General features: G+C 38.9%; 1 protein-coding gene and 1 long non-coding RNA gene across 3 annotated transcripts in view; both read left to right on the forward strand.

Annotated features, from left to right (window-relative positions):
* The window catches only part of LOC148214915 (uncharacterized), a 52,813-nt gene extending 28,377 nt beyond the window's left edge, over window positions 1–24,436 (forward strand). Inside the window, exons 2-4 of one of the 2 annotated variants that reach the window (XR_015796971.1) lie at window positions 2,918–3,092; window positions 6,265–6,548; window positions 21,720–24,436. This is a non-coding gene — a long non-coding RNA (uncharacterized LOC148214915). Of the gene's footprint in view, window positions 1–2,917; window positions 3,093–6,264; window positions 9,457–21,719 lie in introns of those variants that run through there. The other variant, XR_015796970.1, reaches the window with a different exon arrangement.
* CLEC14A (C-type lectin domain containing 14A) lies at window positions 9,683–17,452 on the forward strand. Its single transcript, XM_088145353.1, has one exon. It carries the CDS (start codon window positions 11,833–11,835, stop codon window positions 13,141–13,143), a length of 1,311 nt encoding a protein of 436 aa, XP_088001479.1. The 5' UTR covers window positions 9,683–11,832; the 3' UTR covers window positions 13,144–17,452.
* Window positions 24,437–26,746: the final 2,310 nt, after the last annotated feature.

The following is a 26,746-nucleotide window of genomic DNA, read 5'->3' on the forward strand; positions in this document are numbered from 1 at the left end:
TATGCGGGCCAAGAAGCAACAGTTAGAACCGGTCACGGAACAACCGATTGGTTCAAAATAGGGAAAGGAGTACGACAAGGCTGTATACTGTCACCCTGCTTATTTAACCTATATGCAGAGTACATCATGAGAAATGCCAGGCTGGAAGAATCTCAAGCCGGAATTAAGATTGCAGGGAGAAACATCAACAACCTCAGATATGCAGATGATACCACCCTAATGGCAGAAAGTGAAGAAGAACTAAAGACCCTCTTGATGAGGGTAAAAGAGGAGACTGCAAAAGCTGGCTTGAAATTCAACATTAAAAAAACTAAGATCATGGCATCTGGACCCATCAATTCCTGGCAAATAGAAGGGGTAGAAATGGAAGCAGTAACCGACTTCATTTATTTGGGCTCCAAGATCACCGCAGACGGAGACTGCAGCCATGACATTAAAAGACGCTTGCTCCTTGGGAGGAAAGCTATGGCAAACCTAGATAGCATATTAAAAAGCAGAGACATCACCTTGCCGACAAAGATCCACATAGTCAAAACTATGGTTTTTCCAGTAGTAATGTATGGCTGTGAGAGCTGGAACATAAAGAAGGCTGAGCGCTGAAGAATTGATCCCTTTGAACTGTGGTGCTGGAGAAGACTCTTAAGAGTCCCCTGGACTGCTAGGAGGTCAAACCAGTCAATCTTAAAGGAAATCAACTCTGATTGCTCATTGGAAGGATTGATAATGAAGCTCAAGCTCAGATACTTTGGTCACCTAATGCGAAGAGAGGACTCTTTGGAAAAGACCCTGATGCTGGGAAAGATTGAAGGCAAAAGGAGAAGAGGATGGCAGAGGATGAGATGGTTAGATAGCATCACTGAAGCAATGAGCATGAAACTGAGCAAACTCAGGGAGAAAGTGAAGGACAGGAAGGCCTGGCGCAATATGGTTCATGGGGTCACGAAGAGTCGGACATGACTTAACGACTGAACAACAACGACTGAGTAAATTACATTTAAATATATGCTACAATAATATGAATGTATAATGATCTTCAACCTGGTTCTCTGCAAATGTGTCGGCCTTCAACTCCCATAAATCTCTGGCCAACATGGGAGGTATCTGAATGGCACCCCATTGGGGCAGGTATCATTCAGAGTTGCCTGATAACAACTGGCTGTCTGGTGATGTCTTTACAGAGGTTTTCTGTTCCTACATTTCTTATCTTCCTGATATCCAAGTGAAGTCTAACAAGTGGCACTAATGTAGTTTGTTTCTTCATGGAACTGCAAACTTAAAAAAAAAATTATGGTATTGATGCACTGTATTGTAGAGCAAAATTCCAGGAAGTTGGTCCATTTTAAAAAAATTCCAGTCCCACTTTATCCCAGAAACATACTGCATTGTCAGGAGCTTTGCTCTGCAGTAGATGGTATGCCCATTTTTGAAAAAAGGTTTTCTGCAAAATGGAGGTGGGAGAGGGGGGGAGAAAAGCTGTCAAACTGACACCTGGTACATTTGGAAGCCAAATACATGATATTTTGAAAAAAAGAAGGAAAGGGGTGCTGTTTGTTCTAGCCTTTCTGTTAAAGGGGAAAAGCACACATCTGTCCCAGATTGTATCCAGGGAGAAGTTGGCCATATGGGCACCCAATAAGGCATTTTGCCCAAGATTCATCAAACTTGGCAGTGCCACTGAGGAAACATAACAACTGGTTCATTGAGCACTTGTAAAAGTGCCTAAAAGTGGCTACAGTGGCATTTCCCTAGAACTGGGTAAGAGTTTTGGAAATCATGTGTTTATTCCTAGGAGAGATATGACAAGATGGAATTAGAATTAGAAATATAAGGAACAACAAAACAGAACAGAAAGTATAGAACAAAATAAACAAAAGATACAACCCAGAGAAGATCTTTTCATGCAAGCTGGGGTGGGTGGTGGTGGTAGAAAGATTGGTGTTGGAGAACACTATTTCATGTTATTTTGTGTTTATTTTGTAGAGAGTACACACACTGGATAGCAAAAATGCACATTATCCAGCTGCCAAAGTTGAGGAAGAGTCCTCAGAGAACCTTCAGGATGTTCAAATAAATAATAGGAACTTTCTTGCAGTTGTACAGAGTCTTAGCAAATTATTCCCAGCTGGCATTACCCACCTTCTACCTCAGCTGATTCATAGACTATGAATGAACCTAATCTATTATCAGTCCTGATATGTCTTCCTTCTACTCTCTTTCAGAGTCAAGCCATTAGATATTTCTTTAGTTGTTTAACATGTTTCTTAGCTGCCTTGTTAAAAACCTGCAGTGATAGGTGTCTTGAAATTATGAAAAAATTATCTTGTTAAGGAAAATTTTTAAGGAAATGTGGAGTCAACGTTTCAGATTTAAGTAAATGCAAGCGCTCTTCGCTCTTATTCACTATTTGTAGAATCTTGTATGTATGTTCCCCACCCATTGAAATAGAAGGGGCACCTTGCAATGTGACCTCTGTGTCCAATTAACTGAAGGGAACGAAGAAGCCCTTGCCTTCATTGATTCTCTCATATCACCTGAACACTTGCAAGATCAAGAGAAAAATCTCTTCAAGGTCACATAACTCATGAAGACTAAAATGGATAAATGTAGATGAAAAACAGAGGTCTGTCCAATACACTATTTTTAACTTCCTACACCCACTGATAATATAAACTGTTGCCCAGTGATGACCAGACAGTATATGCTTATACAGGAATAAGAGTTATAATAGTATAGTTTTCTCACAACATTTTTATCTTTGATACTGTTAAAAACAAAGGGCAATATTTAAACTTTAAACCAGTTTGCCAGTGAAAGTGTGACTCCTGAGCCCTACTTAAACAGAACTGATTCAGGCATGCATCTTTTTCTGAGGAGCCTCACTGAATGTTTCTGTTCTGCTCCCTTGATATTTCTGCAGGTGTGAGGGCTATAGAACTTTTCCTGCTCAGGTGGCTCAGCCTACTCCTGTGTTTCTGCAACAGGTGGCCCATTACCTGACTGCTCCAGACTTGCAGGTTCATCCTCTCCAGATGTTGCTCCTTCAGAACCTCATCTGCAGATACTTGAGCATTACCTGGCTCCTAGGTTCCAAGGTCTGTCTAACCCTGCTCTTCCATTTTCAAATCTGACTCACCCTATAGACCCATAACGCAAGCTTTTCCCCTCTCCTCTGTTGTTCAGCAGATTTTAGCGCCAAAGAACGTGAGCCAATGGAGTTCAACCACTAAGTCTATTCACTTTTTGGAAAGTGGGAGTTAAAAGAGTATAAAGATGCTTGCATAATTATTCCAAGTAGAACAGTCATATTTTGAATAATGAAATAAAAACTCAGCTAAGAAATGGAAATATTTTAATCCTTAATAAGCCAGCCAGCCATTCGTGAGTTTTTGTTTCTTTTTCTTCTTGTTTCTTTTTGCAGTCATTTGCAATGTGCATTTTTGATAATGTTTTGGACTAATATAAATTCAGGTATAACATAAACTGTGTATTTCACAGATATATAAGGAAGGATTTTCTTATTAAAATGAATTAAGGAAGGCCAAGTTGCTGAAATAATAAAGCATATCTTGTCCAAAGTTGTTGATTTTTCTATTTTTTTCTCCTCTGTTTTCTTCTGCCATGCTAATTGGCATTTATGGGAGCCTCATGCTTCTGGTCGGGGAAATGCTAACTGGACAAAATAGTTCCCTTGGATGTAACTCAGTCTAGTTTCTGTTTCGGACCTGTGATAGACAGTGCCTTGGCAGATGATTAACACTGGGTATTACATGGAGATATGAATTCAGTTGGACCTCTCATTTATTTTCAGGACCATAAACCATGGGATTCTGGCTGAGGATAAGAGACATTGCTTGTACTAAATTAGGTCCTATCTGTCAGAAGATTCCATTATGTATTGCTAGAAGAAGTATGTTTTACAGTGTTCTAATCTGGTCTCTCATGGCCTTAACATCTTTATAAAAATGCTGGAAAATGTAGTTTGGGCATTTGAAATACACTACTGTCACTATTAAGTTTGGGAGATAACTTACTGATCCATTGTGTTGAATAAGTCACAATGTGAGGTTATTAAAATCTGATCATCTATAGATACAGCACAATTGTCTGCAATGGGGGAACCTTTGTACCCATGCAAACACAGACACATAAGAATATATCTCCTGAATAGGATTATGACATCCAGCTGTATCGCTTCTTTGCATTAAATATCATGGTAACATTTGAAAGCCTGAACCAGCATGGACCGGATATTTCATTTAGCTGGAGATGCTTTTGTCAGTAATAAAACAAATCTGAGAATGACGATCAAATTATGTAGTTTGGGAGTGGTAGGTTCTTTTATTCTACAGAATCAGATTTTACAAGACTTTAGCTGGTGAGCCAGTTGTGGCCCTTCTTAGAAAAGGCAAATCAGACTACCATCACACATAGGTCATTCCAACATCTTTCTTGTGCTGCCTTTAAATAATGATTGGAAACTGCAGCTAATTCAGAAAGCTCCTACCAGGCTGTGGCTTCTTATTGAAAACATGTAACTTCATGGTTATGCAATCTGCATGGGCTTTTAGAATCTTTTCCCTAAGGTTTCCAAGATTTTGCTCACCAGTTAAGAACATGCTACTAGATTTGGGCTGCAAAGATCATTTGATGACAACAAAGCAATAAAGAAAACTCTTAACTTGCTGCTGTCGACTATCAAGCATCCAGATTTTTGCAGTCTGGATCTGGTAACCCTGGTTATAACCTTCTGGGGAGGTTCTGCTCCGTGTGTCAACATGCAAAGCATATTTCATAAATCTGAGTTAAGGGTTATGAGCAATCCTAAATTCTGAATTCATTGTTAAGAAAGTTTGTTTAGCTCCCTTTGTTCTTTTACAGTACATAGTTTGATACTGTTTGATTTTTAAAAATTATTTTTATTGCTGTATAATTCTGTAAGCTGTTTTAGCTACAAATAGCATATAAATATTTAAATAAATTAAATATACCATTGATTTGATTAATTATCATAAAATACTCTGTCTTGAGTATGCTCATTTTATAGTTCTAGTGACTTATATGGCTTATGGCTGCATTTCTTATTATGTTTTGATAGTATAATCATTTAGGAATAATGTTCCATAGAAATTTATCTGTATTCAGGAAAACATGGATCAATTTCTGATGGTTCAATTCCTTCTTGAATTCTTTTGCTTGCAAAAGTAGTAATATTTGGTTTAGTTTCCAGTATATTGCTTCCAGTAAGTCACAATTCTATGTCAATATATTGAGAATGAGTCTCGATCAGCTTATATAAACAAAGTTACAAAGCTGGAATGAATTTGGTAGGCCACCTAATCTGCTCAGCATAATAAATCCAGAGTAGAGCATACCTAAGAAATATTTGTGCAGCTTCTGTTTGAAAATCTCCAGGAGCCCATTACATAATTGCACTTACCATGAACTGCATTTACCCTAAATAATAAGATGATTCATAGTTAAATTCCTACACAACCTTATAAAACTTATGCAGTACCCTTACCTGAAATATTGCTACCTTGTGGGTCCTCGGAAGTGTGCCTTCTCCCTTGCAGCCCCTGCCCAATGGAACACCCTCCTCCTTGTGATCCAATAGCCCCCCACCCTTTTCACCTTCTGGAGAATGCTTAAAACCTGGCTGTTCCCCCAAGCATTAGGATTGAATGAGGTCAGAGCGGAGTGTTGTGGGTTGCATCAGGGAAGTGTGGTTGGGGCACCAGGTTTTTCTCTTCTTGGTTTTATTGTTTCTTCTGTTTTTATTGCTGTATGCATTGTTTTATTCTTGGGTTGTGAGCTCCCCAAAGTTTGGTTTTAAGATAGGTGGCTATACAAATGTTTTAAATAAAGAAAAAACTATCAAACATGGGGTGCATTTTTATAAGATGTTTGCCATAATTCAAATTAAGGTTAAATGCACTACAGTTCTTCCATTTTAGTAGCCTTATATGTATGTTAGGCTCTGTTAGACTATGGCCTACAATCCACAAATCTTCAATCCTGCCATCGAAATGAATGAGATTCAGACAAATCATTAGCCTATCCTCTCTCTTTCTGATATTCTCCAGATGTCCCAACACTTCTGCAAAACAATAGGTTGAGGAACACTGTCCTAAAATCTAGTCACTCAGGCAAACAATGTATCTACAGTCTCCCTATCCTGGTGCCAAGACGCCCACTTACCATTTGCCCAGGTCATGCCCTCACAATGTTCCTTCTCTCCCTCTGTCTCTCATTGTCATTCTGCAGCTACAGCAGCCCAAAGAGAACTTAAGTGTTTCAGCATGGAAGTGGTGTTTTCCTTCTTATGTTGGCCCCAGATATTCCAAGAAGACAGCCTAGAAAAGGTGCATGGAAGAGGAGGTGGCCTGAGATGGTCAGCAATCTGTTCAGATGTATCTGATCCAGCAGGTCTGCTGAGAGATTGGCCCCTTCTGTTTGGTTGCTGAGTTCTGTGCCTGCCTGCAGTGCTGTTTTGGCTGTGAGGGAGACTGGAACCTCAACTTCTGCAGCCACTTCCCTTTCTGTTACAGGTAGGTTGACTGAACAACCTAAGTGTGATTGCTACCTTGAGCATCGGCCAGTCCTGGTTTTGGATACCAGTTCTATTCATGCCATGCTGTGGAATGAGTGATCTGAGAAGCTTTCTATATGAATTTGAGGTGGGGATGGACAGAAGGCTTTCCTCTAGATTTACCTGACAGTGACGGAAACTGGAACCTCAGCTTCTGTAGCCATTTTATTTACCGTATTTTAAAGGGTGGATCAGCATATCCACCCACACATACTCTGCAAACCCCTTTCTCAAACTGCAACTCTTCAATAGCACTTAGCCACCAGCTGCATCTCAGCTTCATAAATCCACATTAGATGGCAGCCAAGAGATACAAAAAGCCTTCTAACTCTTTGCTGTTACCTAGTGGTTGATAGACTGACTGGCCAACAGTTGATAATCATTTGGGAAAAATTAAATTAATCCCATATCTTAACCTATACCTCTCATATGCCAAAATCTAAGGAACACTTACACAATGATTGCATCCAGCAACACAAATCCAGGTGACCTCCACATTGCAGTCAAGGGAGGTGAACTCTTGGCTGCCACCTAATGGTCAACCCTGACTGCTCATTGGAAGGATTGATAATGAAGCTCAAGCTCAGATACTTTGGTCACCTAATGCGAAGAGAGGACTCTTTGGAAAAGAACCTGATGCTGGGAAAGATTGAAGGCAAAAGGAGAAGAGGATGGCAGAGGATGAGATGGTTAGATCTCATCCTTGAAGCAATGAGCATGAAACTGAGCCAACTCAGGGACGCAGTGAAGGACAGGAAGGCCTGGCGCAATATGGTCCATGGGGTCACAAAGAGTCGGACACGACTTAACGACTGAACAACAACAACAACAACAAATGGTCAATAGGTTGACAGTCTTTTAAAGAAGAAAAACATAGAAAAAATTGATTGGGTAAAGACCGGGATACTAGGTGCAGTAAAGTCAGATAACTCACTGGAACCACTAAAAATGGAGCCAAAACTTAAATATTTTGGACACTTAATATGAAGGCAACAGTCACTGAAAATGAACCTGATGTTGGGAAAAATTGAGGGCTAACAAAAGACAAGGTGGTTACACCCTGTCATCGATGCCATGAACATGAGCTTACAGGAACTCAAAAAAGCACTTATTGACAGACAGTCCTGGTGAAATGAAGTCCGTTGAATCAGGAAGAGTTGGGAGTGACTGAACAAGAAGAAAAAGTGATTATTTGGATTTTGGCAGCCCATATAAAGTTGCTTTAAATTTGGTATCTGTACCAGGGATGACACATAATAGCTGCATGACTCCCATCTTCAGATCACAGGTCAGGAACCATTGCAACAGAGAATAAAGGCAGAGTTTGGGTTCAGAACTTAACAAGAAGCAACTGATAGGACAAAACTATTTCTTTAAATGAACTTTCATTTTTAATTTTTCAAGAGTGTAGTAGTATCTTTTCAGACTGACAAACTTTATCAAAAGGCATAAGCTTTCATGAACTATAGCTCACTTCATTAGATGGCTGGAGCGGCTAAACTGAAGTAGGATTTAAACTGGAATGGGGTGGGGGAATGTTATCAGGATCCTATAAAGAATAGATTTTACTTCACAATAGTCTTCTGGCCTTGAATGAGAAAATGCCTTTCCTTGTATTTTAAATTTTACATTTGCTGTTTGTTAGCAGGCACTTGCTGCCTCCTCCTTTAAGATGTTGAGTTGAAGGGTCAGCCTAGGCAAAATGCCAGGAATTGAAGTCACTTCTTTATAGCTAGGCTTGAGACTTCCTGTTATTGTAATTATTTCCCCAGGAAATCTGGCCATCACCAATGGTCTGGAATTCTCCAGAGATTTTGATTTACTTTAGCTTGGGCAACCAAGATAAATTATAACATTTCATTCTACACCATTTGTCAATCCAGTAATTTGTGTCTTTGATATTGCACAACTTGTATAGATTTAAAGAAAATCTAGCTTTCTCTTTGAAAGCTGTTGTCACAATGATGCAGTATTGCCCCATTCTACAAAATGCTCCTTTGTGCATATCAAATGATGCAGTAGTTAGGTTGTAGGGTAGGACACAATTTCAGTGTGTGCATTTATGCTTGTGTTAATAATTTGCTATACTTCAGAGCTATTGAGAAAAGATGTATCCTTGAAAAATAATAAATAATAAAGAGAATCTCTGTGAATTATCTAGTAGTAGCAGTAGAATTGCTGCTGCTACTACTTTTCTTTCCTTTTGACTGAGTTTCATAAACACTTCTGAATCTGTATGATACAGCAGGGGGGAACTTCAATTTCCACAATAAAACACCAAGACAAATAATATAAAAATAAACCTAATATTAGCAGGAGAGTGTTGCTACTTATCTGTAGTGTTTTACAGACACTACCAAAATATGTGCATGATATGGAAATAGTTGCATTCTAATTATCAATCACACCAGATGTGCCAGCTGAAGAGAAAACTATATTTCCCCAGTGGGAAAATATTACAGGTTGAGGGCTGAGAAACTGTAATATGTCAGGAAGAAAAATGTGGTCTTGGCCATGAACATCAGAAGACCACAAATGCTTATATCCTTGTATCTAACGAAATATCGGTACACTTTCTCTACAAAGAGTAATTGGATTTTCAGTTCATAAAACAGGCATCTAAGGAGAACATTAGGGGGCTTATAAATTGTAAATAGTATGGAAAAGAGATTGTCCCTCTTATTTTACAATACAATGGCTGGATTCACAGATCACGTCAAGGCATGGGTTTGATTGATTTCTGCTTAGTGAACAGCATGAACCAACTACTGCAGTTTGTAAAGCCTGGTGTATAGTTCAGAGTGTTATATAAACCCAGCCAATTGAGGCTTATTCATTAAACCCTGGATAAATAAACCATGATTTAATGCAATGTGTAAGCAAAGTCTATATCTAACAAGTTCTTTCTTTTTTTTTTTTTTACAAAACACAGAAATACAAAATGCTTGCTTAGTTAGCTTTAAAAATGAACTGAAAAAATCAAGGAGCATGGGTTTATTTGCTACAAAAACTAAATGGAACCTCTTTAGTCAAGAACATTTTTAAAATAAACATGCTATACTAGATGGACCTGGATTTGCTTCAGCAAGGTAATTGAAACTAAGGATTATTATACAAGGATTTGGTCTGGGAAATCTACTTCACAGATTTGATGGCACATCACCAACAGGAAAAATATTTTCATAATATGTGAGACATTAACCCTAGTCCTCAAAGGCTACTCTGGATTGATCCTAAACTGTGTAGGAGCTGAAACCTCTTCAGATTATGTGGAGGCTCAAGATTTCAATCACTTCATAAAATGCTGGTTCCACTAGGAGCAGCATAAATATAACTATTGCCACTAATTTCAAAGAAATCAGGCTGATGAATTACTGTGACATTAATTCACTTTGTATTGATACTGGAGCTTAAAATTAAAGGCCTACTCCTATTTTGGTCTTAAGTGCAGCATTAGGAGATGGATAAATTCTGGCACATTTTATGCAAGCAGCTTGGCTGTGGGAATTAACAGGATACAGAGCTGTAAGAGACAGACTTCCCATTAACTACTTTTTTTTTTTTTTAACTTTCAGGACAAATGCCAAACTGGGAGAAGGTAGGGAAGAATAGGATTATAAATTAATCCCTAATGCTCATTTTATTTTTAATTAGTAAAAACCTTCATTAATCTGTCTGTCTGTAGAGCATCCAGTTCCTGAGATTTACTTAAAAAAAAAAAAAACTTTATTAAGAATGTTATCTAGTTGCCATTTTTTAAAAAAGCTGAAATATCAAGACATAGTTACTGGAGGAATGCCTGTATCTATCTGTTGCAGCAAAAATGAAGAGTCTTCTGGTTGATTAAATGTATGTATTTCCACATTCATTTTTTAGGCAATTTTCGAAAAGGTGACTTATAGCATAAAGGCAATACAAGTATTTGTATGGGGAATTCTGGGAGTTGAAGTTAACACATCTTAAAGTAGCTGAGGTTGAGAAACACTGCTATAAAAATATGGGGGCTGAGAGAGAATGACATATTGTAGTTATAGTCACATACAGGTAGTCCTCGTTTAGTGACCACAATTGGAACTGGCAACTAGATCAAGCAAAGTGGTCGCTAAGTGAAACCACAACTGTGCTTATGATCTTACTTCAGCTTTCCTTTGCTTTATAGACCTGTGAAGATTGTAAATGTGAGCATTGGTCATAAAGTTACTTTTTCATTACTGTCGTAACTGTGAACGGTTTCTAAACAAGGGCTACTTATAGTCAGTGGCTGATATAAGATCTCTTGAGTTTCCTAAACATCTGTAAAAAAACTGAAAAAACACATCAGTTTTGAAGTGTATCAGACCCAGTGGTCAACTGTAGTGTTTTCTAACTGTGCTAGTTTTAGGTTATTTTCCCAGTTGTGACTTATAGCATCTTCCAGACAAAATTGACACTCACAAAATTACAGTAATGAGAATTTGCTTCAACAATGCTGGGCAATGCTATGAAAATGCTGCAAGCCTCTAATGGGGGAATGACCTTAATCAATGACTTTGGGTTTTATATATTATCCAGCTCCTTGCCTCAAGACACAAAGCTATGCATTTTTCCCAGAATGATCTTGTGAATTAATCAAAACCATCCAGTGGCTTTCACACATAATTAGTCCTAATCCAGACTAGTCTTCCCAAAATTACAGATTAGTGATTTGACACTGCTCCTAAAGTTTAACAAAATTGAAAATTTAACTTATACACACCCAGCCAATACACAATTGGAAGAGATATTGGCTTATGGGATGTGGGAGATCATCTAGCCTACTTTGGCATAGGCAAAGAATTTTATTTAAAGCTAAAGAAATCCATTTAGACAGTTGATGTATGTTTACTAATTACTAATATGGATGGAGGAAATAATACAGAGGATTAAAATTCTAGTTTAGCCAAAGAACACTTTCAAATGCTGGTTTTTCTTTTCGATGTCTCTTTAATATGGGCACTTCTCCAGCCTCTGCCAGGGGAAGAAAGAGGGCCGACTCCTCTAGAGGCTGGTTGTATCTGCAAACAGGCGCTTCAGTAAACCAAGGATGTGAAGGTCAGGCTTAACTCCTGACACATTTCCTTCCTGCAATTAGAAGGGAAGGCTGTGGGAGTCCAGATACGGCTGTGAAGTGTAAGGAAAAGGAGTTCCCTCTACACCGCATTCCTTCAATCCAGGCTGCCCCTTAAGCTCCTATTTTCGTTCCCACTGTGGAGCAGAGAGTCAAGATGCAGGGGCTGATCCTCGCCTCGTTTGCCCTCTTGCAGCCTTTTTCGGGGCTCTGGGGCTCTGCTGAGCAACCCCAAAGCGGCCTCACCAGGTGCCACGGATCCGGGGCCTGCTACAGCGTCCACCTACGCCGCATGAACTTTCACCAGGCTCAGAGTGCTTGCGCCCAGCACAGAGGAGGCCTGAGCACGGCTAGCGGCAGCAGCGAAGTCGGGGCCATCCTCGCTCTGCTGAGAGGACTCGCCAGCGAGACGGGGGTCTCTTTGTTTTGGCTGGGCCTGGTTAAGAAAGCCCAGCAGTGCACCTTTCCAGACCTGCCGCTTAGGGGGTTCTCCTGGGTCTCCCCCGGGCTTCACGAGGCGACGGCGAACGGCACCGCGACGCCGCCCAGCTGGCTCAGAGAGCCGAGCAAGTCCTGCACCATGCAGAGATGCGCCGGGCTGCAAGTCAACCTGAGTCAGCCGCACTCGAAGCCGTGGGGCCTGAAGGACCACGGATGCACCAAGGCAAGCCCTGGTTACATCTGTAAATACAGCTACGCGGGCACGTGCGCCGCGCTCCACCCGGCTTCTGGCGTCCGCGGCCTGGCCTATAGGCTGCCTTTTCAACTTCAAAGCGCGGCCGTAGAATTCAGTCCCCCCGGCACTGTGCTTACCATAAGGTGCCCCGGGAGAGAGGCGCGTTTCACCTGCCACCTGTCGCCCAACGGCTCCCATTGGGAAGGCACCGAGCAGCGGCTGTGCTCCTGCCCCAGCGGCTACTGGAGCCCGAGCAGCGGAGACTGTGCGGAATTTACGGATTGCTTTAGCGCCCAAGGCGAGTTCCGTTGCTTATGCGCTTGGAGATCCCGCTTGGCGGCAAACGAAGAGAGTTGCGTCGCGCCAGCCAGAGATGGTGCAGCGACGGCGAAGCCAACTCCGTCTACTCCGAGGGCGACGGGAACTTTCCTTGGGAACAGCACCAGCGGTCCAAATGTCTCGCTTCTGGAGTCATTTTCTCCCCGGAACGTCAACAGCACCACCACGCATTTGGCTTCTCCAAACGCCTCCAACTATATCTTCATCCTGATCACGGTGGCGGTGGTGATGCTTCTGATTCTGGTCATGGCCACGCTCCAGGTCTTCCAGATCTGCTTCAAGAGCTGTGCTTCCAAGGGTTCTCAGCCCCCAAAAGATGGGGATGTAGCTGCAGAAGGCGAGCCAGAAGCCTCTGCCATCCACACCAACTCTGAACATTCCCTGGGACCCAGCAAAGCAGAGTCCATAGCTTCTCAGGAAGATTTCAAGCCAGCTGAATTGGGGCAACCATAAGGAGTCCAGAAAGACATGTTAGAACATTTGGAGAGGAAATCTGGTGGTGGGAAGGACATATTCTTTTAAATATAATAATTATTAAATGTTTACGGGTTACATATGCAGAAATAGAAGTTACACTTTTGTTTGAAGGAAACTGTGTTTTGTTTGACCTATTTGATGAATTAGGGGTTGCTTTCTTTGAAGTGCCCTAGGCAACATTGATCAGAAATTTCTCCCCCCCCCCCACTATCTAGATTACTCCCCAAAATAGAAGAGCTAAGAGGATAAGTAATGGCAGTGAATACTTCTTGCAGTGATGTTGTCACTCACCTATCCAGCTAGGTAATTGAAAAATGGAGTGGCTGCAAGTGACTGTGCTGTGTTAAGGCCACCACGTACTTGATTGTATAATCTCTCCCCCTCCCTCTCCCTCCTTGTTATTGCAGCTGAGACCACTTTGTATTGGTGGAGTGTTGAACAGTGCTGTATTGCCTAGAGGGAAGTTCAGGGAGTCACTGCTAATTTTACCTACTCTTGCTGTATCTTGCAGGCATTTGGACTGGGTGCGCAGGCCCAGCTGTCACTGCCATATTGCCTGTAGGGAAAGGAGAACAAGCTAGAAGAAATGATTATGGATGTAAGAAGTCACTCTTGTATGTGTGTCTCTTTTGGATAGTGCAAAAATTATGATTTTGGAGGATGGGTAGACATTTACCACCAAGAAGCAAAGGGTGGAGGGGAACTATTTATGATTTGTGTACACCTTCACTTTTATCAACTTTCTTAATTTTAATGCCCCAAATATAACTCTCAGTTTTTAAGGTATTAATGGTAAAAGTTAATCAGAAATCAAGGGAGTGTTGGAAGTGCATTGCATCTCATTCCAATTTGCTGGGTGCTCGTCTAACACAGTAACTATATAGTTGTCTTTTTGGGAATGTGTCCCATTGAATTAAACAGAACATATTCCAGATAGACATACAGGATTGTTGCCCAAGGTAATCTTATTTTGAATGTTTCATTTCCTGCAGTTCTTACTAGTCACTCAGGTGTCATGACTATTCTACCATACATGCATGTCCAGATCAATCTGACTGAAAAAAGGATCTGAAATATACAGTTCAGTGGCTTGATAGACTCCTTTAAAGGAATAAGTCTTGATCAGTGCTTAATTTTTATAATGTAAAGTTTTATATGTTCCTACTTGCTTAAGTGGAAATCCCCAAAACATAGAAGGGGCAGTTTTCAAATGTTTCTCATGATTAAATGTGTCAGGTAATGACCAGGAAGAGACCCTTGGCATCTAACTTATTCCCTGGGAGAATCATTCCTTGGCTGTATTATGGATTCTTTTTCCAAAATGGATGAAGACCTTTTTGTTTTTTCCAACTCTTAGTAAATATTTTATCTTTGAATTGACTGGTGTGATTCTGCATTCATCACTTGCTTTTAATTGTATTAATATGATATAGTTCTGGATTTTATATGGCTATTTCATTTACTTATGAATTTAATGCTTATTTAGGAACACCTAAAAGTGGGCATTTCAACCAGATAACATTTTAAAGTCTGTGAATCAGTATTCAAAAACTTCATACACAGAGCTTTAATTGGAAGCAGCTATTTCATTTAGAAAAGACTGGTAGCCCAGTAATCCAAATTACCATAAATTGCATATAAGACAACCTTATAATCAAATTATTATAGGACAGGTCATTATAAATCTAAAAATGGGTATCAGATATGTTTTTGGCAAAAATGTACCTGTAGGATATGAATGCTTCCATTTAGAATGTTCTGGAAGACATGTAAATCTTTGTGAGGGCTAAGTGCTCTTTGCTAATGTATAAAAAGGCTGGCAGTCTGCTACTTTACTGAAACCTGTGTAGGGAGAAGATTTAGCAGGAGCAGGAAAATTAGAGCCTAGGGAATACCAGATCTTGTTTTTCTCCTCCAGTTTTCCCATTCTGCCTGCTTTTTCTTCTAGGGTTCCAGATACATTTTTGCATGTTAAACATGGGCCTGGAATATTTTCGTTGATTTAATAATCTAAAACTTTAGCATTGCAGTCCAGTTGACTTATGATTCAGATACATGGGGACTACTAAGAAAAGATACAAATCATGTTTAAAATATAAAATGCTCATACATTTTTCTTTAAATGTAAATTCCAGAAAGGTACTGAGGATATGTACTGATTATGCTAAACTTTTGAGATCAGAAGGACAGTGAAAGAACAAATGTTAAAGACTTTCTACTGGGAAAATAGGTGTTTTGGCTTTTTCACAGCAAATAAAATACTAAGTGCCAATAAGCCTATTCAGTTTAGTGACTAAGATTGAGCTATACTTGCAATTCTGATCCAGGAACAGTTTTGAAAGTTCTAAAGAGATATCCTGGTCCTGTTCAGATCTTTGTAGCATTTCTTACACTGACAAACCTAGGTTAGTCCTTTATTTCCAACATCATCCTTTTTTCCCCCTTCAACAAACATGCCTCTAACATTTTATCCCACTGAATGTTTCTAAAGCTTTTAATGTTGAACTTTTAAAGCACAGAAGACCCGTTAACATTAGGTTTACCTATTCCTCTGATCTTGTACACTAGATCAGGGTATTCTCTTGTCACCCATTCAATCTTACTTCTTGACCATTAATTCTAAAACATTTCAAAATAGTAACAGCAGAAGGGGAACATACGCTATGTTTATGAACATGTAAAAGATTTTTTTTAACATTTTCATCAATAATCAGGAATATATTTTAAATCTACAAATGGTGCCCAGAGGCAAACTCTTAATTTCATGAAGATGTTTAGCGCAAATAGATTGAGAATTAACCTATTATTTAATATATATTTTTAAATATATTAATCTTTGATCATAAATGATCAAGGGTTTTGGAATATATATTCCTTTGCCATTTGCAATAATTATTAATTTATATCTAAGCTATGCATTTGAAACCAACCTTTTTCTAAACAGATGTGAGGGCAATCTAGCTGCAATGTCTGTCACTCCATTGATCACCAGGGTTGATTAGGCTGATCTAGCTGGTTAGGCAGGTGACCTCTTCCTCCTCACTGTGCCACCTGTGCCCCTCCTAAAGCTGTGCCCCTGGTAGAAGAGGATGATCATCCCAGCAGAAGGAGTGTATCAATCTTCAGTCAAGGATATGTGTAGGCACCAATAACTATTCTAATTCTTGGGTTGCTGAACAGCCCGATCATTTTTCCAGTACTCTCTCATTTTGAATAACGTTCATTGAGAATGTTGCACAATTTTTCCCAAAGCAAATTCCTGCTCCTTCATTTATTCATGAATAATGAATATGCAACTATCACGAGGAAAGGAAGATTTAAAGGCTATGAGAGTGTGGAAAAATTGTAAGGCTGTAAGTGTATACTGTAACTGGAGAAAAGTTAAAATACGGATGCATTTTGCTTATGGAATGGTTGTGTCACTTGTCTAATGTGTGTGAAGATTCCATCTGTGCCTGATAACTGTAAAATGTTATTGTTTCACTTATACAAAGGGAAAGATAGAAAATATGAATATAAAGACTACTGTATAGAGGAATTAGTAAATGTACTGGGAAGGTATCTGGCAGAACTGTATTTGAAAGGATACAGGAGGTAACAGTTAAATTTGGGAAGTACAGTGTGGTTTTATACCAGGCAGGGGGTGGGCAAACCAGGTGTTTGTTCTTCAGACTGTTTTTGAGAAATGTCTCAGTGTGAGAAAGAAAGTTTACTGCGCGTTTGTTGATTTAGAAAAAGTATGTGATTAAATGAATAGAATGGAATTCTGGAATAGTTTGTATAAGTAGGGAGTTAAAGTTGTTAATGGATGCTAAATGTGATATGGTGGCATACTGTGTAATGGAAGTAAAGCCTGCATAATAATAAAGGAATCTTAGTTAATAATTCAGCATTGAGCAGGGAGTAAGATAAGGATGTGTGATGTCCCTTTGGTGGTTTAATATACTTAGGAATAAATGTATAAGGAATGCTTGTGGTGATATTAGAGGTCTGTTGGCTGGGCAAGTGAATAATTGTGTACTTTTGTGTGTAAAAATGCTGAATTCTTGGCTGAAAACCTAAATGTTTTTGCAGTGAATGTTAGATGTATTGCCTGATGTGTCAAGGAGTATGGATCTGAAAATTAAGATAACAAAGACCAAGATAGTTGTGTTTGACAGGGAAGGTGGAGAGAATGATTGCAAGTTACCCACAAATATTAAGTACATGAATCAGTATATCTCTGTACAGTATGTACTAAAAATAAGGAGAAGCTGTAGAAATGTTAAGACATGCAGATGCTGATAGAAAGGTAGTAGGTAATATGTGGTCTGGTATAAGGAAAAATGTTTAATGAAAGAACAGATAATGGCTGTGAATAAGAATGTGCTTCTGCTCATTTTGTTATATGAAATTGGAACTGAGTACGTTGGGAGAAACGTAAAAGTAAGTTGAATGTAGTGAAAATGGATTATTTAGGAAGTGTGTATGGTTAAAGAACAGCTGGGGTCAAGGATGAATGTGGATTGTTTACAGGAGTATGAAAGTGTGAAAGAAGTATGTTAAGGTGGTTTGTAAAGTAGAGGGAAATATGATCAAACTGCAAAGCAAATACATGAAGGAAGATTGAATGGGCTGAAAGGAAAGGAAAAACATAATCACAGTTGGATGAAGTTGATACCTTCAAAAGAAGAGGTGAGAAGTTTAAAGAATAAAAGGCAATCTATAAAGTGGTGAATACATGGAAGCAAGAATGGAATAGATGGAAGCAAGAATGGTTTGGGAGGTATAATACATGGTGTTGGTATAAAGCAGATATGGCTATATTTCCTTTTCTTAACTCATGCCTTTATTTTCTATCTTTTCTGTGCTTTTTATAATGTTTCTTACCCTGAGCGGTAATAGAGTGTCGGATATGTATGTATGAACTTATTAATTTTATGGAACTTGCTTTATTCCTAGCAAGTTTACTCCTTAAGACTATCTAATCCAATATCGTTTACCTCTGATTGAGCTCTGTGTGTGTGTGTGTTTGTGTGTGACTATATGTATATATACATATATATATATACATACACATACAAACTAAGCATTACAAAAACCGAGGGTTGCCACTGATACAGCTATCTCTTATTCTTCATTCATAATACTCAGACCCATGTGGCACTTCTTAACACTGGAAGGGCAGGAGACAATCCTGTGCAATCATGGCAGGATAGGGATGTATCAAATATTAGAAATCATGGAATGGGAGGAAATGCTTGGACATAGAACTACAATTTCGTGCTTAATTTTATGTAAGATTGCCTAGGACTGCAGCATGAAACTCTCATCTAAACTAAAATGAATTTTCAGCAAAATCAGTAGAATTATTTCCAGTCCATATAATGGGTAGAAAGTGAGAAAAAGTATCATGTTCAAACCTTTTTCTTAAAAAAAACAAACACCTGGTATTGAGTAAGTGAAGGCTGCTTACTGCACAGACTACATTTGTACACTGTTCATATATTTATATCCACTGGAAATTATTTGGATTCTCAGCCAACAATGTGGTATTGTCAGCATATAAAAATACACACATATTCCATCCTCAGGCAACATACCCCTAACATCACTTATAGGCATTCCTTATGCATTTATCCATACACTATTAAACAATCAATAGTTGGACCCATAGATACTGCTTTCCACCATCCATCATGGCTTTGGACAATGAAGGCTTTCATATAACACTTTTTAGTAAAATAGAGAAGGTGTAGAGTACAGCATTCTTTGCTAATGTAAGAACAATACTAGTAAGTTTTGGGCATTTTAGCCAGGATGTCACAAACACAGCCAAACCCCTGTAGGTCTTGCTTTAATACAGAAACTGTCCTGGGTTCTAAGAGCAGGCTTCCTCAGAGATCTCCCATGCGGGATCCCTTCAGCTTGGGATTTCCTCCTCCTTTCTGGGGCACCCAAGAAGAAAAATATCCAGCCTCTTCTTCTGAACTTTTAAGAACAACTTTACTACCAGCATTAGAAGAACTGCAACCATACAGATAAACAAACAGGAGCAGCATCAATGGAGATGTATGTGTGTGAATCAAAATGGCAAACTGAGCCCACCCACTGTGTATTCCCTTGACATCCTGCGCATACATGAATGGGGCAGGGCTTCCATCACAACACTCCAGACATCTTGCAGATTTTGCTCCCTCCCCACAGAGGTCCGTGACAGACAGTATGAGAATAACTTTACATAACAATAAGCTATTGAACTCAATGAGGTGAATCTCCTTGGGTCTTGCAGAGAGGCCACCTCAGTGCTAACAGTTCCTACTCAACAGTCTAAGCAGTCTGCTTAAGGTGCAGTGCAGTTTCATGGCACAGCATATACATAAATAAACCAACTCTCCACCCTCGCAAAATGCTTACAGCAAGTTGTTTCAGCAAAAGTCTCAAGCAGCAATTTCTTCCACTCTCTTCTTCCTGCTTAATCCCTTCTGTGTTGGACCTCCTCCATCCCAGCCTATCTGGATCCAGTCCACTTCTCTTCTTTATTCTTCAAAACTCAGTTCTCTCCCAGTCAATTTAATGGAAGATTTTTACTCTGGTGAAACTGTCAGCTTTTCTCTCTCTCTGCGATGGTTGAGCTGCCAGACCATAATCTGGAAGCATTCAACACTCCAAGATATCCCTTTCCCCTTGAGAGCTTCAGGATGTGAAATCCTAGCCAAAGAGGGTACTGGAGATTGTGCTTTCTTCCCTGTACCTCTTGTTTACTCGCAAATAGTAAGGGGCTGCCCTTGAAGACCATCTGGAAGCTGCAACTGGTCCGGGATGCAGCAGCAGGTACAGTTTTAGGTGTTCTGCGGTACACCAGAGTAACACTACTGTGTGAGTTGCACTGGCTTCCAGTTGCTTTCTGGGTGCAATCCAAGGTGTTGGTTATCACCTTTAAAGCCCTACGTGGCACAGGGCCAGGTTACTTGCAGGACCACCTCTCCCTGAGAGTATCTGCCTGTCCTACTAGGTTAGATAGGGTGGGTGCACTCCAGGTCCTCTCCCTTAAATGTTGCCATCTGATGGGACCTTGCAAGAAAGCCTTCCTGGTGGCTACCCAGTCTTTTGGAACAGCCTCCCACTGGAGATTAGAGAGACTCCTACCCTTTTAGCCTTCCAGAGGGCTGTGAAGACCTGGTTCTTCCCCCAAGCAGGGGACTGAGCTGTGAGGATGTTTGTTCTGGCGCCTGGGGGGGAAGGGTACTTTTGTTTTTAACTATGTTTTATGGATTTTTGTGAGCCACCTAGAGTCATTGTATGAAATAGGCGGCCATATAAGTTCTGCAAATAAATAAATACAAATAGTCTTTCTGTCTCTCTTAACTTAAAGTTTTGACCCTCAATCCCTTTATCTCTTTATATTCTCCTCTCCCCTCCCCTCTCCTCCTCTCCTTACCATGCTTCCAGACTAAATTTCTTCTGGATCTCTCTTTTCTTCCTGGATGAATGTATATCTGTGTGCACCTATGTCTTGTGCACCCTCAATTCCACACCCTTCTGTTTTACTTCTTGGGACAGACCTTCCTCTCTTGCTGAAGGCTCCTAATTCTGCTTTCCTTACTGACTCCAAGAAATTTCTTACAATTTCCCCTGGTTTCTATCTCTTATTTATCTTAGCGTTTTTCAGGATCCTATTTCTGCTGTTTCTGAGTTCTTCCAGCTACCGACCTTTGCAACCAGATTAATTCCTCTGAGCAAACATTTGCCAGTTTGCACCAGACTTCAGTATCTTTGTTCCTCAATTATGCTGCAGTGAATTGGGTTGCACCCAGTTTTACCCTAAGCACTTACTCAGGATGCTCCATCAAATTCAGTGTGACTTAGGTAAGTAAACGTACAATTAGTGAATATAAGCTTAAGTTCTGTTAAATAAATAGGGCTGAAAGTAATACACTTTAAAAAATGCATTCCTGAGCAACTCTATAATCGGAATAATTTAATCACCCCAAGCTTTGGCCTAATTTTGCAGTGGTTTTATCAAAGTAGTAGTTCTAAAACAGGTAGCCAAGGTGATGCCAATGGGCATCAATATGTCCAGGAACACTTCCTTTGGTTTCTGTCAGGCTCTATGCCCCAGCTGGTTTTAACTTTTAAGAAAAAAATTTTTATTTGGCCCAGTGCTTCATTGGAACCTGTCCAGAAAAGATAAAAACATAGGGTTGGCCTCGAGATGTGCTAAACATCAATTGCTCTGCTGGTTAGAAGTTGTGGAAGTGGGCAGTTGGCTGGAAAAGGCTATAATAAACTTTCCATTACTACCTCTGTCATATAGCATTCATTTGTGTGAGTATATGTAATACTATATGCGTTACATATAGTAATACAATATGGATGGTTGATGAATGGATTAAGTATGAACGCCAACTTTCCAATGATAAAATACTATGGTTTGATTCCTGGAAAACTGCAAGCTATATTTACTGCTCAGTTAAACAAAGATGTAGAAAAATTCCAAAACTAACAAGAAATTTGGAGCTGAATATTCATGTCTGCAACTGAACTTCTACTCATTCTGCTTCCCTCTGCAGCCCCTACATGGACCCTCAAACCCTGCTCTAGGAGGTTGGAAGATCCTTTGGAACAGATTTGTAAGACCCAGCACAAATGCATTAGAAACAGCTTGCACATGGATTCTGTTCTTCATTTTTTTCCTGAAAAAACATATCACCAAACAAATGAGCATAACTTTGATGAAACTCATCTTTTATCTATTCAGCCATCTCTTTCAGATTCATATTAAAATGTAGAAGAGGTGAAGAATTCTATGAGCTGCAGGCAAGATCTTAGAAGATCTTTACACACTGATATACAAGTCTAAATCTAGAATTATGGCAAATCTGTCTTTATACATTAAAAGGAGACAACTATCTTAAAATGATATATTAATATGAAATTGCATATAAGAGGTATGTGAAATTCCTTATGTTGTATTAAATCATTCTCAGCAAAGTCTATCACATGAGATTCATGTTGTATTGCATAGTACAATCTACTATGTACATGATTTGCATACAGAATTAAATAATTCCCTGCAATGGGTTGGGATATAAAATATCACACAGGTATAAAAAAAATGATTAAATGACATGTTTGTTCAAACCACTTAAGATTATGCACCTTCAGCAATGTTTGGAGCTTGGTTCTGAACCATGCTTTGGTTCTCGCAGCAGTTTCTGTCACAGAATATGCAAAATAAACCTATCAAGGTGACAAGAAGAATGTGCTTGACCATACTATTGATCTGAGATGTTCGGCACAGCTATTTCCAACTCTGCATGCTGCTTTATTACATTAGCTACCCATAAAGGACCCTTACATTGCCAACCTTATGCTTCTCAATCCCCCATTGAGTTTTAATTGGCTCCATGATTAAAATAAAGATACTGTTTTTAATTTCCTTAAAGCACATTACAATTCATAAATATATATCTTTGAAAAGCCAAACTAGACAGCACAGGAATGTACAAATGGCTTGACATGAATGGTATATTAGCTGTCACTGTGAACATTTTATATATGAAATGGATGTGGTAAAATCTTATGAAGCTTGACTCTGTTAGAAATGAATGTTGAAATTGGGTCATGTTATTCTTCTCTGGAGGATACAAATGAATGACTACTTGGTATTTCAGTTTTTCTGCTATAGGAACAATTTATTCTAAATGAGTCAATTATCACAAAAACCTTAAAAAATATTTTTTTCTTCTGATAAAATACGTATAAGGAATTCATACATAACATTGGACTTTTAGAAATTCTTCCAAATAAATAACTATTGAGAATAGAAGGAAGGACAAGAACAATGATGTTGATGATATGCAAGAATTATAACAATGCAATACTTTACATTGAGTTACATACTTCTGTGTCATTAGCAGAAAATCCAAGGCAGCATATACGTAGTTAGGGATGTAGGCCAGGGCCTGAGGGTGGGGGAAATGTTGAGTGCCCCAAAGAGCCAGTCAAGCTGCGGCTTCCTTTATATAGCCCTTATTTCGAGCCGGACTAATTTGCTGAGCCCCCCTTCTTCCTTTCAGGGAGGCCGCTTGGCTTCCTCTTCTCCCTGCTTCTGCCAGATTCAGACCTTGGCCAGCTCAAGCTCTGAATCAGTTGACTCAGCCCACACCTGAGGGGCCCTCCCTCCAGCTAACGCCTGTGGAGCGGGATGAAGTTCAGGCTGGTCAAGCTCTTCAGCTTCTGAATCTGGGGACTTGGACTGATCCCTAACAGTGCCTTACTTACAGCTCAAATATTTATTCCCCAGCACTGAAAAGAGAAAAGACGTGGCCTTAACTAGTCAATAGTCTGCAAAATTGATTTTATTAGCAATTTATGAATGGATCACTTAGCACTTGTAAGCTATGGATGACTATAGTGAAATATAGCTATCATAAATTGATATATAATATAATAATTATGTAGAACTTTTTTATATGTACAAATATCCATTAATATATGCCTTGTATATTTTTTCTTAGTTTTCTTTTCTTTCCTTTTCCCCTATGTTTGTTTTGCCTTTTGTAGAGGAAACATTTCGGAAGACTTTTTGTATCGAGGAGACAGGACTGGTGTGTCACAATTATCTTTCATACTCCTGGGTCTTTAGGCCCTCATAGATATTAAGCTGTATTAAGAGTTAAAATTTTTAGAACACAAGGTTAGTTTCCAGTTATTCTGCACCAGTTACCAGATAAGGATGTATCAACCTTGAAATGTAAGGAGTAGACCAGGCATGATGAGATTGGCAGCTGTCCACCCGCTTCAAATTTTATCTTATCAAGAGGAGGAATTGGAAATATCATAAGTTGTGCAACACCAGGTGCTATTAATCATCAGGTTGCTATCCCTAGTTGCACGTACTGCTCCTCTCAGTTAAGCATAAAAAGCTTCAAAGTTTTGATCTGGGGAGCTTCGATGCAGACCTGGTCCGGAGTGGTGCTGCATAACTGGCTGTGTTGGGGTATCGTCGTTATCGTCCTGGGGCTCCCGATAACAGATAGACGAATTGCTTGTTTGGTAATGTATGCCTGCTTCTAAATAAAGATCATTTAACTTCTTCACCACCCACTTGTGGTTTTTCATTGCTTCTGAATCTTCTAAAAAGAACCCTTGCCTTTGGCAAGACACCTTTATAATTTTGTCTATTGTTGATCTTTCTTTCTCTTTGTTTTTTGCACTCAACAAAAAATACAGATTTTTGTTTGAAAAAATATCAAGATCTACAGTATAATGTAATATACAGTTTAGGCCCCCCTCATCATCATGGGCATCTGCAAGGGGGATCAAAATTGGCAAGATGGCAAGTATGACATTGTGACACATTGTACATGTATGTGCATGCAACATCAACACATTGCTGTTCCTCACAATTATTGTTGTGGTAGAACTAATTTATGTAAATAGTGTGAGCATCATACTCTTCTATAATTAAGAATGCTTTGTTTTTAACTCTCTAAGACATCTGGAAATGTGCTGCAATGTTGTTCAGTAGATAAATTTCCATGTCAAATCCCAAATGATCTAACTCTGGTGTTTTGGCCAATATAACACTTAGTGATATTCTGCCATTGTGTAACAGCTGTTAAGCAATAGCCAGGCAATCATTCTGTTGGCACAGCACATTTTATTTAAGATTTGTAACTAATTTAACCATTCACATTTCTCATTAAAACCTACTTCCTTTTATGTCAACAATTATTGTACTGAATGAAGTGATTCAGCATTAAGGTTCTTATGAAAACATGAACATGGTTAAAAAAAAACCAAAAACTTGGCTATTCTTTCATTGTTTACTGGCCTGATTCTTTATCTGTCTAAAATATGGGGAACTGTAGTGTTCACACTTTTTAAAAGCAATGCTGCATCCATTAAATGTTGCATGCACAATGTTTTCAAGCTAGAACTATGGTTCAGGCCTCAGAGCAGCTTCTCTCAACAGACTTTACAATGGGCAAATCAGACTGAAAGATATTTTATTCTTTACTAAATGCACTTTCAAGGCATTGTTTTCTACAAAAAATATATAAAAGAAAATACAATGAAAACCAACTGTGGAGACTTTGCTGTGCTAACATGTTATGTTGCCTACTCTCAAGAGAAAAATGTAATGTTTTATGAAACTTAGCACATATTTTGATTGCCTTTATGTTTTCCTTCTGTACAGTTTCTCAGAAGGAGACTACAGGACCCGCTCAAACTGTTTTATCCTAGAGATGTTAGTTTTTCACTATACTGTAGAGACCCAGGAATACAATAATGCCTTTCACTTGCCCATACCTGATGACTCATGATCTGCCATCTTTTAATTCAATATTGGCAGTTCAGTCTTTATATTACTTCTTATTTAGATGCTTCTTGCACATTTTGGATAAAGTATTGGTTTTAATCTACTATGAAGTTCAAAACACACACTTGTCAACATGTCTTTGCATTATGGCAAAAGAACAAGCAAATTCTTGTTTATTGTCTCAACAAATGTCAGGGCTATGCGCAATTATATGCTTTTTCATTGTCCTTTAAAGATCAAACCAGTCAAGCAATTGCAGAGGAATAATAAAAAATGGATTCCAAAGGAGTGTTTAATACATCTGTTTATTTATTAAGCTAACACTGAATTACAGCATTGCTGGGGGAGGGTGACAACGTAAGAGTACTAGATAGATACTCTCTTAAGGAAATAAGTGATCCAAAGTTGAAATGCTGTTCTAATATTGTAAAACTATATCATTAAAAACTGGCGCAATAGAGTTTCTGTCCTAAACAATTTGATGCTTTTCATTTCAGTGGCAGGTTAGAATTTACATTGAAAGGGAGGCCTGGAAAAAAGGCAAGGTGCAATTAGTAAATGAATTAAAATACATATCAAGTTAATACTCTAAAATACAGGCTAAAAGCATGATTCAAAATCTTGCATTTTGGTAACTAATAATAAATAGAAATTATCAGTCTTATAACATTTGTGAGGCTGCAATCCTGTACATTTTAAGGAAATAAGTCCCATGACATCCAGTGGTGGTTACTTCTGAGTAGACATACATAAGATTGAATTGTAAGGTAAATTGAACATTTTTTCCTTTCGTTTCATGGATTATGAATTGTTATTTTCAGTTTTTTCTCATTTTTTTAAATTCACTTTTTGAGATAGCTCTATCAAATGGTGTGTCAAAGGTGGTCCAAATAGTGTTCAGCCTACAGTTTAAAGAGACTAAACTGCATTTATGCTTATTTTTTCTTCTAGCTTTAATTCTTCATTTCCCTTTTTTTTCTGATCAAACTGGAAGCACAATTCAGGCAAAGGCTCAAATTTCATTGAGAAAAATCATGCAGTGCTTGGATATGAATAAGTACCTTTGAACAAAGTATTATTGCAAAGTACAAATGTATGGGATTTAATTACAAGTCAATTTTGTTGCAAGTTTTAACTTCTAAGTTACAACAGTGTCATACACATTTTCCTCACAGGTTTTATAGGACATTCTCCTCGATAAAATGGGTACAAGGATTGCAGCATTAGAAACATTATTAATTCAAGCTGAATGCACTGAGGGTTTTTTTT

The sequence above is a fragment of the Python bivittatus genome, unplaced genomic scaffold, assembly GCF_059951505.1.
Source record: "Python bivittatus isolate LINGU-HERP-01145 unplaced genomic scaffold, Pbiv_v1 ctg000480_np1212, whole genome shotgun sequence".
In the NCBI taxonomy this organism is placed as follows: Eukaryota; Metazoa; Chordata; class Lepidosauria; order Squamata; family Pythonidae; genus Python; species Python bivittatus.